Here is a 13818-nt window from a genome sequence, read left to right as displayed (position 1 = left end):
ATTAAAAAAAAAATCCAAATATATATAAAGCATCCTATATATATATATATAATATATACAAATATATAAATAAATTATACATTTTTAAAAAGTAATGTGGTTTTAAAGGCTGAAGTCCTTGGTTTGTCCTGCTGGGGGAGCTGCAACTGTAAGAATAAAGTCTGATATCTCTGAAACCATTTATAGTGCATGTTTATGCATTTATGTCATTGGAAGAGTCAAAACAGCTGACAGAGATGCAACTAAAACTCAAATCACAAGTACAGTTTTGAGATAATCCACTTGAACATTTACATGTGACATCCCCTGACGCAATTCATCAGATTTCACACTGGAGTCACAAAAAGCTTTATAACTACTACAACACACACTTCACTTTGACCAATGATGACCAAGAGGAAAAAACTGCATTTCAGGTCAGTTTATTTTCACAGTGATCAACAAAACAAAACAAAGTGATGATAAAAAAAAAAGACTAAAAAAAAACTCAACATGACATTAAAACACCTCCTCTCAAGTCATGGACATCCTTCAACCGCCAATAACATAAAACATAATCTGAGGGATAAAAATGAATCTCACATGCTGATCACACTCAAATTGGTGTTGTGCTCCCTCAGTTTTTTGGTCTTTTAATTAAAATTAAGAACTACATACAAGAACAAAACAAATCATTAAAGTCAAAGCAAACAAAAAGTCCTCATGGGGACTGGATTACTGTCTGTAGGTGAGGTGGAGTGATTTGAACAGCTTGAACCTGCAGCTTGGTCATTTTTCACGTCCAACCCAGTAATAATGTCCTTGATGTGATGTCCTTGTGTTTTAAAGTGGATCTCTGAGTTTTTTTTTTAGATGGAAACATGTTAACACCAACATGTTTGTTAACCAATATGATGACAGAAAAAAATAAAACCATCTGGAGAGTAAAACCCCATAAAAGCTCATCAAATGTGCTGATGTAATGTTCTCTTTCAGGCTTGTTTTTACACTTAGTCAAATTTGCTCTCAAAATATTACCACTTTTTTTTGCAAATGGCGATGGACATCAGAAATAATGATATCCTTGGGAAGTGTAAGTCACACTCAATGATATCAATATGTGTGTCATGTCTGTGTGTTCAGATTTGAAAGGAATATGATTTTTGACTCTTTTGGCTTAGTCAGAACATATCCTCTCATTTCCCCCAATGTTAAAATGCTGTTCAGCGCTATATTTCATCTCCCACCTCCCCCCTGTAATATGAATCCATTCTAAATCAGGTTCAATTTCAAGCTCTAAAAAAAGGAACCTGAAGGAACTTTGTGTTCTGTGTTCATATCAGTCCTGTGTGTGTGTTTGGTGTGTGAATGTCATCTTTCTCTGCAGGCTGGATCTCTGTTTTCCTGGTTTGGCTGCTCACCAGCTTCCTGAAAACACACACATACACACATAAATCAACAGAATCATTCACTTTACAGCTGTTAATGTGTGTGTGATGTCATTTATTTCCACTCTTGGAAAGCTTTTAAACTTTAGTCACTCCTGAATATGTGACATGGTAACTTTTTGAGGTTGCATGTTGAAACTTGAGTTTTGAAACGCATCCAACAATGACTAAAAATCTCAGGCAAAAAAAAAAAAGAAAAAGAAAAAACACAGCACAGTTTGATCAGTTTTGAATCTGTGGATTCAAGCCTGAACATGTCAGTAGGTTTTGAAAGCCAAAACCTTTAAGTAACTGCAAAATAGCAGAACAATGTATTGAGGGTAAATACCCAAAGGAAACCCTTATAGCACAAGTGGCTGCAAGAGGAAAAAGGGTACTTTTCTGTTTTGTGGTTGTGGGCTTGAACCTTTGAAACTTTTTAAAGGCCAACACCCAGTGGAAAACAAGTCAGACAAGGTCTGAGAAATGCTCTCCTCCAGCTACCTTACTGCTCTTCAATGTAAAGTATGTTGATTCAAATGAGCGCTGAGTGTAGGTTTATAACTAGAGGAAAGACCAAAAAACTGCATGTCCCATTGGCTCAAAGTGATGGACTCCCTTAGGCATTCAGAGCGTCAGGGTTTGAACTTTAGGCCACTGGAAGAATTTTGAAGTCTGACATCCAGAGAAAAGAGACAGGATGCTACAAGCGTCTATTTCCCAATGGCTCAAGGGTTTAGGGCAGTGTTTGGAGGTTGTGGACTTGATCCTGAATCACTCCTTGCATTTTGAAGACTCAAAGAAAAGCCTACAAAACCTCACAAGACACTCTGAAACTCCAAGCGGCTTTAAGGTTGTGGCTTTGCTTGAAAGTTGACACCCACAGGAAATACTGAAAAGCTTCAATATCAGCACTTCAAGAGTCTTCCTCCAGTTGTTAGACAAATTCTTTAGACTTTAGAGATTGTGGTTTTAATCCTTGAGAGTGAATTTTGAAGTCCAACACCTGCATTGAAAACTTGAAAAGTTCTGACTGAAATGCTCCCAACAAGCAATGACAGGTATGGTAGGTTCTCTGAAGTTATTTTGAAGGCCAAAACCCAAAGAAAAGATTGAAAAGCTCTACTCAAGATTTAATGTTGTGTGTTCAAGCCTTAAGGACTCTCATTTTTGAAAGTCAAAAAAAAGTGGAAACACTGAAAAGCTCTTAAGAATAAGGGTCTATCTCTATGATTAGTCCTCTGAAGTTTTGAGTTTGTTGGTTCAAACCTAAAAGAGAGTGTTGTTTTTGATGGCCACCAAGAAAACCACCAAGTAGAACTTCCTATAGCTCAAAGAGTTAAGTGGCTGGTTAGAAGCTTTGAGACTGTTGTTTCAATCCTCAGTTTGCCAACTGATTTTAAAGTCAGTAACCCTGAAAAAAGAATGAAAACTTCTAAGAAACCCTGATCAGTATGTCTGGCATTGTGGCTCTAGCTCTTAGGAGACTGCTTTGGAAGTTGTAGGTTAAATCCCTGCTTACTACTTTTAAAGTCAGAAACCCAAAAGTAAAGACTGAAAAGCTCTAAGAAATTACAATCAGTGTGGCAGGCCAGGTGGCTCAGGAGGTTAGAAGACTGCTCTGGAAGTTTTGAAGTTGTGGGTTCGATCCTTGCTGAGTTTTAAAGTCCAACATCCAAAGTGAAGATTTAAAAGCGCCCGGAGAAAAGCTCTCAGTGTGAAGGGGACTTGGTGGCGTGGTGGGTTTGTTCGCGACCGTAAGGCGTCAGCGATGCAGCGTCTGGTTCAAATCTGCCCGTTGTCAGGACCTGGATCATCAAATGTCCAATCCTGCAGAGGCGGGGTCGGGGGGGGGCCGTGTCCTCCCCCGGCTCTTCGGAGAGGTAGAAGCAGGGGGTTATGGGACGGGAAACCATGAGCAGCTGATGTTTTACTCAAGTTGAGACGAATGTTTTTAAAAATGTTGGAAGAGTTTTACTTACTAGTAAACTAGTTTACTTACTTACTTACTTACTTACTTAGATGCACATAATAATGACAGTAGGTAGCCGCTTTAATGATACTGTTTAGAAACTCAAATGTTTTATGTATATTTCACATACCTCATATGGGTGTGATTGTCAGATTTCTGTTTTTTCACTTTCTTTCATTTGAGTTTTGATTCTGTGGGGGGTTGGGGTCACTACCCCATCACCTATATAGGGAGGCAGTTGAGGTTTTTTTTGAGGGGGGGGGGGGGGTTCATACTACAGTGCATTTGGAAACTTACGTGTGTGTGTGTGTGTCACGTAATTGTATGTTGTTAATTGATTGATTGTCAGATTTGAATTGTTTTAATTGAGACACTAACTCAGAGCAGCCTACAGGGGGTAGCAGATGTGCTCTGCTGTCTTTTTAAAGAGTTTACTTTAGTTTTGACAATAACATTTGCCCTCAATCAGGAATCGAACCACTGATCCTCCAATACTACAATTGCAAGAACTGATCTTACTGAGCTATACCTTCCTATGAACAGCTGTGTGCTCGTTCTCCTATTTCTGTTTCCATCAGAAGAAGATCAACAGTAAAGAATGAGAACAGCATCTGAACAAGGATTCGAACCAACACCAAGTATGTTATGATTCCTCCTTATAGAGGAGCTGAACAAACACTGAGTGCGTATCCTAATGAGCTATACCTACCTGCAAGTACCTTAGTGCTTGTTCTCCTATTTCTGTTTCTTCTGAGAAGAAGATCAACAGTAAAGAATTAGAGCAGTGCCCAAACAAGGACTCAAACCAACAATCTTTTGCCCCAGTAGTAGCAAGCGCTCATCCTCCTGAGCTATATCTCCCTATGAACACATGTGCTCGTTCTCCTATTTCTGTTTCTTCTGAGAAGATCAACAGTAAAGAATTTGAGCAGTGCACAAACAAGGACTTGAACCAACATTTAGTGTGTCATGACGCCACCATGTAGGCAGCAGCTCATCCTGTTGAGCTATTCTTCCCAATGAAGTTTGAATTTTTTATATGTATGGCACCCAACATGTAAAATAAACAAAAGACATGATAAAAAGACATATTTAAATATGACCTAAAATATAAAATAGTTATAGTAACATTTATAATATTTAGTAATATTCTTCTCCTGCCTCATTATTTAACCAAATTTCACCATGTTCTCTATGCTTTGCTTTACTGTAAAGTATCTACATTTTTAGATGAAAGTGTGGCTAGCGCCCCACCTGATGGTGCTGGACTTATGGCGTCGGACTAATGGCGTCAAGCAGATGTGATACATCACATCCTCTGATTACAATAAAATATACTGTAACCTAAACAAAGTGTTAATGTTTTTCTCACCGTGTCCTCCAAAGGGTGCCAATACTGGGTGGGTGGGGCAGAGGCTGCCTGTCACAGTCCTCCACCGAATCAGGAAGCGGGACGCCACTGGTCTCTGGCAGCAGCAGACACAAGCCACAGCCTATGATTGGTCCGCTGCTGTACACAACCATGGCAGCCAATGAGATCGATCCATTGGGATTGGATTGGACCAAGGTGTTGACCAGACAGCCGATCCGGAAACACAAGCTGACCAGAGACACGCACCGCTGTCTGGAGTATAATATTTAACACTTTAAATTTGAGGATAAGCCCCGTCAGATGCACCGTCGTGTTTTCTAGACATGGAAATTAACAGACAATTAAACAAATCTATAAATATAAAGAATATCGCAAAGAACATAAAACATAAAACATAAAAAATAACTGAGAATAAAAACTAGTAATAAAAGAAAACAAGAACAAGTACATTTGAGGTAAACAAGCAAGGTAAAAGATCCGATCTGGTTTAAATTTGAAAACATCTCTCCTAATTTCTTTACAAATAGACACAAAAAAGAAAGGATGTATGATGATCTATATTGCAACTATATCATATATAATTATGACACTGTTTACATCATATTTAATCTGTGAGTGTGAGTACCTGACCACTGTGGGGAACAGCTCGATGCTGTACAGTGTAGAGATGAAGATGGCAGCCAGGATGCAGAGTTTTCCCAGCAGAGCCAGACTCATTACCAGCACCGGCTCACCTGCACATAAAACACATAAACCTATCAATACCTGATCACCAATCAATACTATGTCAGTCAGGATTCTTTTGTCCAGATGGAGGAAATTGAGTCAATGAGAACTAATTAAAACATACAACACAATACACCGCATGCAAATAAAAATAAAACAGAGAATATTAATGTTAATAGAAATATTTCTTAAACCAGACAGCACTGACAAATGAAAGGCATGCAAGCAGGCACAGAGCAAGATAGCAAGTTCATTGTTTAGCTGTTCGGCTGCAACTTTACTGTTTTGGTTCACTCTCAGCGCTCTCATAGCGTCGTTTTGGGCCGCAGCATGCAGCTGTTTTCAAAGTAAAAGCTCTAAAAAGCCACTGTACACTACCTGCTCAGCACCAAACGGCAGACAGACACAGTTAGCTGTAGATTAGCTGGTGAACATAGTGGAGCAGAGCTAAAAGAGAGTGAATATTGGACTTACATTCACCAGGTGGACAGAAACACGACTCCAAATGTATGATAATGTTGCTCCATAACTGCTGGATGTGGAAATAAGCAACTGTTTGCTAACAAGGTCAACATTACCTCTAAATAAACAGTATGGGTTCAGTTCTCTAATATGTGCTGAGATATAGATCCACTACTGTGCAGCTTTAACACAGCACATCACAGACATCAACATATTTAATAAAGTTTTCACAATTTTTAAGTGTTTGTGCAAAAGATGTTTCAGAGTAATGGTGCTAGCCTGTGACAAGTAAAAAGCTGCATTGTGGGTAATGTAGGTTTTGACAAGGAAGAAGAATGTGTGAAATAAAAAAGATTGCATTGATTTTCATCGTTTTCTTTAAACTGTCTATCATGAGTCCAACAATGCTATACGAGTGAAATGATGCTAAATCTGTGAGGTATTCTTTTAAACTGCATGTAAAAACTGACAGAACCAGTGTTTGAATGTGTGCCTCTGTTCAAATGTAGTTCTGAATGAATCTAAAATTTGCTACCATGCAGGTAAATTAGTGTGTCATCCGCATACAGTTAGATGTTAGTGTCAGGACATGCATCATTAATAACATACAACTTAAATAGGAGTGGGCCGGGCAAACTGAGATTGATTTTAAAGGTAGAAAATATAGCAACAACTACAGCTGACTTTAACACACTTGAAAACTGAGCAGTTAGTGATTTTGATAACAGCATTGATTTCTTCTCACCGTGATATCTGGACAGTAGTAATGACAGGAAGCATGCCGCTCCACTCAGGAACAGAGCGAGCATGCTGATTGGTCGCCGTCCCAGGCGAGCCAACGGGACGAGCAGGCAGGGAGTTTCTGATAGGCCGGAAAAGAACTGGGCAGAGTAGACGCCAACGCCAAATGAGCCGATGTTCATACAGATGCCAAAGTACGTCAGCGCTGACGCAACGCTGCAGGATCACAACACAAACATGGGTTTACTCTGCATTTTATCAATAATCAGTACCAAAGAATTTATAGGTACATATCAGCTCCTTTCTGGGACATTTTTGGGAAATAATGGGACCTGAAAATAAAGTGCTATTCTGTGCATTCTTGGCTGGACAGTGACTGTGGTGAGGGTTTAACCTCTTAGAGCACTCTTACATAATAACTTTGCTCAGTACTGCTCTCTGAAGTTGACGTTCTGTGTTTAAACCCTATAAAACCTGACTGTGACAGGACCAGGAATGAGAAGAATATACATACAAAATGAAACTCCAGAGGTTTTTCTTTACAATCATGAACATGCAGCAGTTCTGGGGGGTTTTGGAAATATAAACTGTTTAAAATTTAAGTGAGTATAAAGATATAGGTGGAAAGTAAAGAAAGAAATGGTCTCTTAGAGGTTAAACTCTGTATGAAGGAAGTTTAGATTTTCCCAATAATGTTTAACTGGACATGTCTGGGTATACTGCACAGAGGTGAGTGAATATGTACAGTATTTCTTCACAGAGTCACACAGTATTAAAGAAACGTGATATGTTGGGTTAAGCACTCCACTGAAAATCCCATTGTTGAAGCGCAACCTCCCTCTCCAATTAAACTCACAGTGTTAAGAGAAACCTGTGGTGACTTTAAAGCAAATTATTTATATGTTTTTTATTCATGTAGTCTCTAAATAAATTTTGGTTTAAGATATTTTAGTTTAAAGAAGATGTTTTCAAAAGATCATTACATTTAAAAGCAGTGGCATGGCGTGACTTTTCCACCAGGTGGGGCTGCAGCCCTGTGATAGTGAGCATGCACCATACACTGTAACAGGGAGCCAGGTGCTAGTGGCTAGCAGCTAGGCTAAAGGTTTCTAAAAGTTTAAAAAAGTATCTTTCAGTGGTCATTTAGCAACTGCTTTCACTTTACACTCATCACCACAGTAGCACAATGATCCGTGTACATTTTGCCTGCTTTCAGGTGGTAAATTAATCACATAAGGAAGCAGCAATTGCGTGGATTCAGTTCAGCCCCAGATTCAGTTATTTTCAGTGTATGATGTCAACCAATCAGGGTCCCCCCACACTATATTTTATTGTGTCATTATGCATAAATGTATGTAAATATGTGTGAATGTGAAATCTTTTGTTTTCTTTTTTTAAAGATTTATTTATCTATATAAATATGTTCTATTTTTATATTTTCTTCTTCTATTATACAGTGTGTCATAAGAAGCTGGACCAATCGGTGACATGCGGGGACATGGATTAGATGATGTCTGTCATTACATGGCGTGCATGTCCAGTGTTTTGATTGTTACAAAACAACCTACAAGAGGGTCAAAGGTGTGTGTTGTATAAGACTGTCACGTTTGACCCTCTGACCCTGTAAAAGTGTCCAAACACTTACACTAGTTTTACAAGCCTTGTTTTATTTCTCTTTTAACTTCTTCTAGTTTTAGTTCATTTTTAGTGACTTTACATACACATATGATAGTGTTTGAGTATCAGGGCAACTGCTAAGATTAAAATAAAGCTGAAATATTTTAAGAAAAATGTCATAATTTCAAGACTGAGTCATAATATTGTGAGGAATAGTTATATAACGACAATAAAGTCACAATATTATGAAAAAGGTTTGCGATAGTATGACTCGTAACTCAAGTTACAAATATTACAATTTATTCATAAATATTATGAATGAATTCACAAATTATTACAACTTAGCCCCGGAAATATTAAAATTTTATTCTCTAAATATTTCATTGTCAAAATATTATGCCTTAATTCTGAAACTATTACAGCTTTATTCTCAAAATATTATTATAATTCTATTCTTGAAACGTTTAACGTTTACCTCATATGACACTGGGTGGCCCTAACAGTCTCATAGAATTCTTAACACTAGTTTATTTCTTATTTATTTATGTTGTGTTTTGTAGTGTTTATGTTATAAAACCCAGGTGTCAGGTGTGTGTGTTTATTACCTCAGGTAACTCATAATTGACAGCCGCAGCAGGACGGTCGGGTGTCTGAGGTGGATGATGTCACACGGGGCTTGGCCTCCAGGAGGCTCTTCTTTCTGGGCCTCGGTGGCTTTCTGCAAGTCAGACCAGGCCGAGTCCAACAGCTGCACACACACACACACACACACACACACACACACACACACACACAAAGAAACAAACAGAAACAAACAAGAAGGAAATAGTTCATTTGCTGGGGACTATTTTAAGCGGCGGATGAATCCACATTTAGACAATAGTTGTTGGTAGATCAATTCATTGTTAGGATTTGATGACGATAAGTGTGTGTGTGTGTTTACCAGATTCAGGCACTGTTCATCTGCAGGGCTGTTGCTACGGTAACGGTCCAGAACATCCGTCCTCCTCCTTAACAACAACCAGCGAGGAGACTCTGGAATCGAACTTGAAAGAGAGACACAAATGATGAGTTGTTAATACATTTCAAAAACCTTTCAAATGAGTCGTATGGACAGGTGTGTGAAACCGACAGGTAGAGCGGCAGACAGATGAGTTGCGGCAGAGCCAGAGACAGGTGCAGCTGCCTCCAGGTGGGGCTGAGCCAGGCCAGCGGAGCTCCACCCATCGTCCCCAAACTGAAACAGAACGGCAGGAAGGCCGGTGGCCAGAGCCGGGCAGCGGGGGCAGTCCACTCCACTGCTGCAACACACATCAACACATTTCAGCCTGTAGGTTAGAGTCTTAAAGGGTCAGATTAACCAAGTTACTGCATATTGACTGATAATTATCTTTGAAATGAACACTTCACAGAATCATTTTTGCTAAGGATCCCTTAGATGTAGTTACTAAAGAAGATAAGTAGTGAGTTTATAAAAAATAAACTTGTCAGTTGTTTCTTCATGAACTCAAACATATCTATACGATACAATACAACTTTATACAATACCAGAGGAGATGACACTCTGGATTCAGATCTCAATTAGCAGCACACAAATACACTGTTAGTGACAGACTTTTTTTTTGTGCATACAGGAAAACCTGTCAACCCCAATTCCATACAAGTCAGCTCTTAAACCATCTTGGACAGAATATAAAAAGCAGGAACAGTTGTAGTTCCAGGAATTATGCACTCTTTTGGTATTAATTAGCTCACATTGATGATGTTTCACAAGTACAGACAAGAACAGTATTTTTTTTGGCTCAGTAAAGTATTAAATTTTAATGACCTCATGACTTTTTCTCTAAAGACATCAGGACAAGCTCCACCACTGAGGAAGCTCTCAGAGTAGCAAAACTCTTTCCTGTACTGAACCTGCAACTTTTTAGTCCTCAAACCAGAACTCGGCAGGGGTCAGAGGTCAGGAAGCTGCAGGAGGTTGTCCTGCTTCATTAGCACTCAGCCTGGTCAGCATGACTTTATCTGGGACACGTGCTCTTTATCAGCCGAGTGTGCAAGTGTCCCACTGTGGTCCGATAAAACTCACTGGACAGCAGTCAACCACAGAGGCCTTTCAGCAAAGACTTTACAGTAAAATGGGACCATTTGTCTCATAGAAGAAGGAACGTCTTTTTTTAGATTTTCTGCGTAAGTTTTCAGTCTGTTGTGTCGTGTTTGAGTGTTTTGTTACCCAAACTGAAGGAGCAGATGTTGATGCAGCAGCAGCAGACGCCCGTCAGGCAGCGAATGGCGAGGAAGAGGAATGGCTGAGAGAGAACGGCGGGCACGACGCCACACACAGCGTGCACGAACACACACACCAACAGCACCGGACGCTTCCCATATCTGTAAGCACACACACACACACACACACATCACTACTGCAAACACAGTGCAGTGACACATTAAAGAATCATAAGTTACAGAATAGTGTGTGTTGTACCGGTCAGACAGCGCTCCTCCCACCAGAGATCCCAGCAGCAGACCGACCATGAAGAGAGTCTGACCATAGGGCAACCAGTCTGTCCAACCACACACTGACTGACACACACATACATAAACATAAACACAAATAAATTACAAATGACAAACTGTCTCCCCAAGGAAAGCATTTCTATCTGCTGTACATGGCAGCTTCCTTTCATGCCCAGAGACCAAAAACACTACCTGACCCCAAGTTTTCTGTGTGTAAGTTAGTTTGCTGTAATTTGTTTAAACACAACTTTATTGGGGATATGGAACAGTACAATAAACTAAAATAATAAAGGTCTTAAAACCAGATGTTTTTTTTTACATGGGTCAATAATAGAGTACATGCCTTGATACTGGAATTTATTGGTGCAAATTTAGAAAATTTTTGCAATTAATTGAATTGCCAAAAAAAGTCTTGCTTAAAAGTTGGAGAAATACACAAAAAAAAATAAAGATAAAAATGTAGTTTTAAGAATTAAAGCTATTTGTTGACCACCACCCACCGAGCACAAGGACTACACACATCTCAAACATCCTAACTCTACCATTGGTGTTAATTGATTCATTTTCTAGTCAATTAAATGTGCAAAAACAGTGAAAAATTCACACTGCAGTCCACAGTACTGTCTTAAAATTTATCTTAACATAAAACTAACAGCCCAGAACCCAAAGATAATCACTTTACAATGCTATAAAACAGAAAAAGCAGCAATTCCTCATATGAGAAGCTAAAATCTGCAAATATTTGGCATTTAAACTTAATAGCTGAAATGATTAATTGATTTTCAAAAGTGTTGCTGACTTTCTTTCAACTAATTGTTTAAGTACTTCAGTCAACAAAACCCAGCCAACTCCATAGTGACATAGCTTGTTAACTAACATGTAAGTACCAAACATGAAAATCAGACAGCTTTGGAACTGTTTCACCTGTGATGGAGCTAGGTTAGCTAGGCTAGCAGTTTCCAATAGTTTTATCAGTCTTTGTGCTAAGCTAGACTAAACATGCACAGAGATAAAGCCATGACATTGAGTAAGGAGAGCATCTCACAAAATGTTGATGTTTTCCATTAACTTTTCACAGAAACTGTTAAAATACAGTTAGCATTAACAGCATAGGGTTGCACATTAACACTTTATGTTAATGTATCGTGTATCTGTTGAGTAATGTGTTTTTTAACGCCAAATATAGGTATTTATTTCTCTTTTTAAAAGTATCTAATACACAAAAAGAGACAAACTATATTTATTGTATATTCTCTACATAGATAAATGAAGAAAATAGTTGAAATATTAAGGGAATGTCACAGAGAAACCGTTAGAAGTGATCGTCACTCACGTCTCGGTTCCCGCTCTCCGTCCTCCAATCGGCTTCGCTCTCTGAAACGTCCCCGGTCCGTGATTGGTTGCTCTGCGCGTTCGGTGGCAACGTTCCACGGAGTGTGTCTGAGCCGCTGGTGCCGTTGCCATGGCGACAGTTGGCCGCGGCGATGGCGGCTGTGAAAATGTCGAGGAAGAAGAGGAAGGAGGTGAAGATGAAGACGAGAGAGAGGCGCCAGTAGACGGAGAGCTGCAGCGGAGACATCACCGTTAACTTCCTCCAGCTGTGACAGAAGAATGAAGTTTATCCGGCTTCAAGGTGAAAATGGCGGACTTTCAGGAGCTGCCCATCGCGCTGCTGTCCTCCTGTGAGCTCTGAGACTGTGGCTGAACAGCTGCTGCTGACTCCAGGATAACGTTGACCTGTCAACAGGCAGCCAGACAATAGCAGAGGCTTCAGATTTAAAATGAACTTTCATCCACAACTTTTCTCTCCGCCTTCTTTTCCTTATAAGGTCCTGAAGGATAGTTTGGGATTCTCCGTGTGGTAATACAGCGCCATCCTGCGGTCTACAAAGATATTACACCTTGACTCCGGTCAAGTTTTGAGGTACTTGAGTATTTCTGTTTTTGTTACTTACTTTGTACTATATTTATTTCACAGCTTTAGTGACTACTTACTTTAGTTAGTTACTACAAAAGTTACTTACTAAGTTAGTTACTACAAAATATAATCAAATACAGTATAATCAGCAAATACATTGTGATGTATTATTTTAGATTTAGCTTCCTAACTGTATATAAAGTAGTTAAAATGAACCCCTCCTTCACCAGCTGCAACATTAATGCATCAATAATCATTATCCAGAAATATTTACTATTACATAGTGAGTACCTTTAGTTTTGGTACTTTATTGATGCTAATACTTACTTTAGTAAGTATTACTGAAGTAAAATATCTGAGTTTGTGTTACACATGTGCATGATAATATATTATTATAGATTAAAATCCCCTTAAACTCAAAAATATGTTCTTTTTGTTCCTTCAGATGAACATTTGAGCTTCTCTGTGCAGAGTTTGTTTTCACATTCATCTGCTGGAAGTGGAAAGTTTCTCTGAGCTCAATGAAAATCTCATTTTAAGGGCCTATGAGCAGGATTTGTGACATCACAACTAGTCTGATGTCAGTCGTGGTTCAATATTCAACTTACACAAGTGTGATGTGGAAACCTGAAGCCCTCAGAGCACAAACACTGAGAATGAGGAGACATCTGGTGTCCAGGAGGTAAACTTCTGAAATGAGATATATTTTAATATTTAGAGATTCTGGATGTTTTAATGCGGGAGAAGGAGGAGATTTTAATGATTTTTTTGTGGAAAAACATATCAGATGCATATTATTGTTCCAAGTAGACTATTTTTACATGTCTTACATGTGTGGAGTACTCTTACTTTTAATATTTTAAGTACATTTTGTTGCTAATACTTCTGTACTTAAAGTAAATTTCAGAATGCAGGACTTTTATTTGTAATGTAGTATTTTTATAGTGTGTTACTGCTACTTTTACTTAAGTAAATTATGTGATTACTTCTTCCATCGCTGCTGCATTCGCGCTAAAAACAACATGTCTGCCCTTTTCTTCACTTCCACTCAGGAAGCGAAGGACGAAAAGTGTTTCTCTTAAACAAAACA

The 13818-nt window shown here is 38.9% G+C and overlaps 1 protein-coding gene and 1 long non-coding RNA gene across 3 annotated transcripts; one reads left to right on the top strand and one right to left on the bottom strand.

Moving 5' to 3' along the window:
* Positions 1-612: 612 nt before the first annotated feature.
* LOC122976081 (organic cation transporter-like protein) lies at positions 613-12629 on the bottom strand. 2 transcript variants are annotated; one of them, XM_044344372.1, is made up of 10 exons: positions 12144-12625; positions 10779-10876; positions 10527-10681; positions 9429-9597; positions 9240-9342; positions 8902-9044; positions 6684-6895; positions 5376-5484; positions 4751-5002; positions 613-1407 (listed from the first exon to the last, which is right to left on the bottom strand). In XM_044344372.1, the coding sequence occupies exons 1-10, from the start codon at positions 12387-12389 to the stop codon at positions 1314-1316; spliced, it is 1581 nt and encodes a 526-aa protein (XP_044200307.1). In that variant the 5' UTR covers positions 12390-12625; the 3' UTR covers positions 613-1313. The 2 variants fall into 2 exon arrangements, with proteins under 2 accessions (XP_044200307.1, XP_044200308.1); XM_044344373.1 differs by lacking the exon at positions 613-1407 and having other exon boundaries at positions 4979-5067; positions 12144-12629.
* Positions 12352-13209, top strand: LOC122976133. The gene is made up of 3 exons (XR_006400810.1): positions 12352-12443; positions 12640-12734; positions 13174-13209. It is a non-coding gene; the product is annotated as an uncharacterized LOC122976133 (long non-coding RNA).
* The last annotated feature ends 609 nt before the right edge of the window (positions 13210-13818 follow it).

Source organism: Thunnus albacares, chromosome 24 (genome assembly GCF_914725855.1).
Source record: "Thunnus albacares chromosome 24, fThuAlb1.1, whole genome shotgun sequence".
Classification (NCBI taxonomy): domain Eukaryota; kingdom Metazoa; phylum Chordata; class Actinopteri; order Scombriformes; family Scombridae; genus Thunnus; species Thunnus albacares.
Note: the sequence above shows the minus strand (reverse complement) of the source record. Positions and strands in the feature narration are given on the sequence as shown.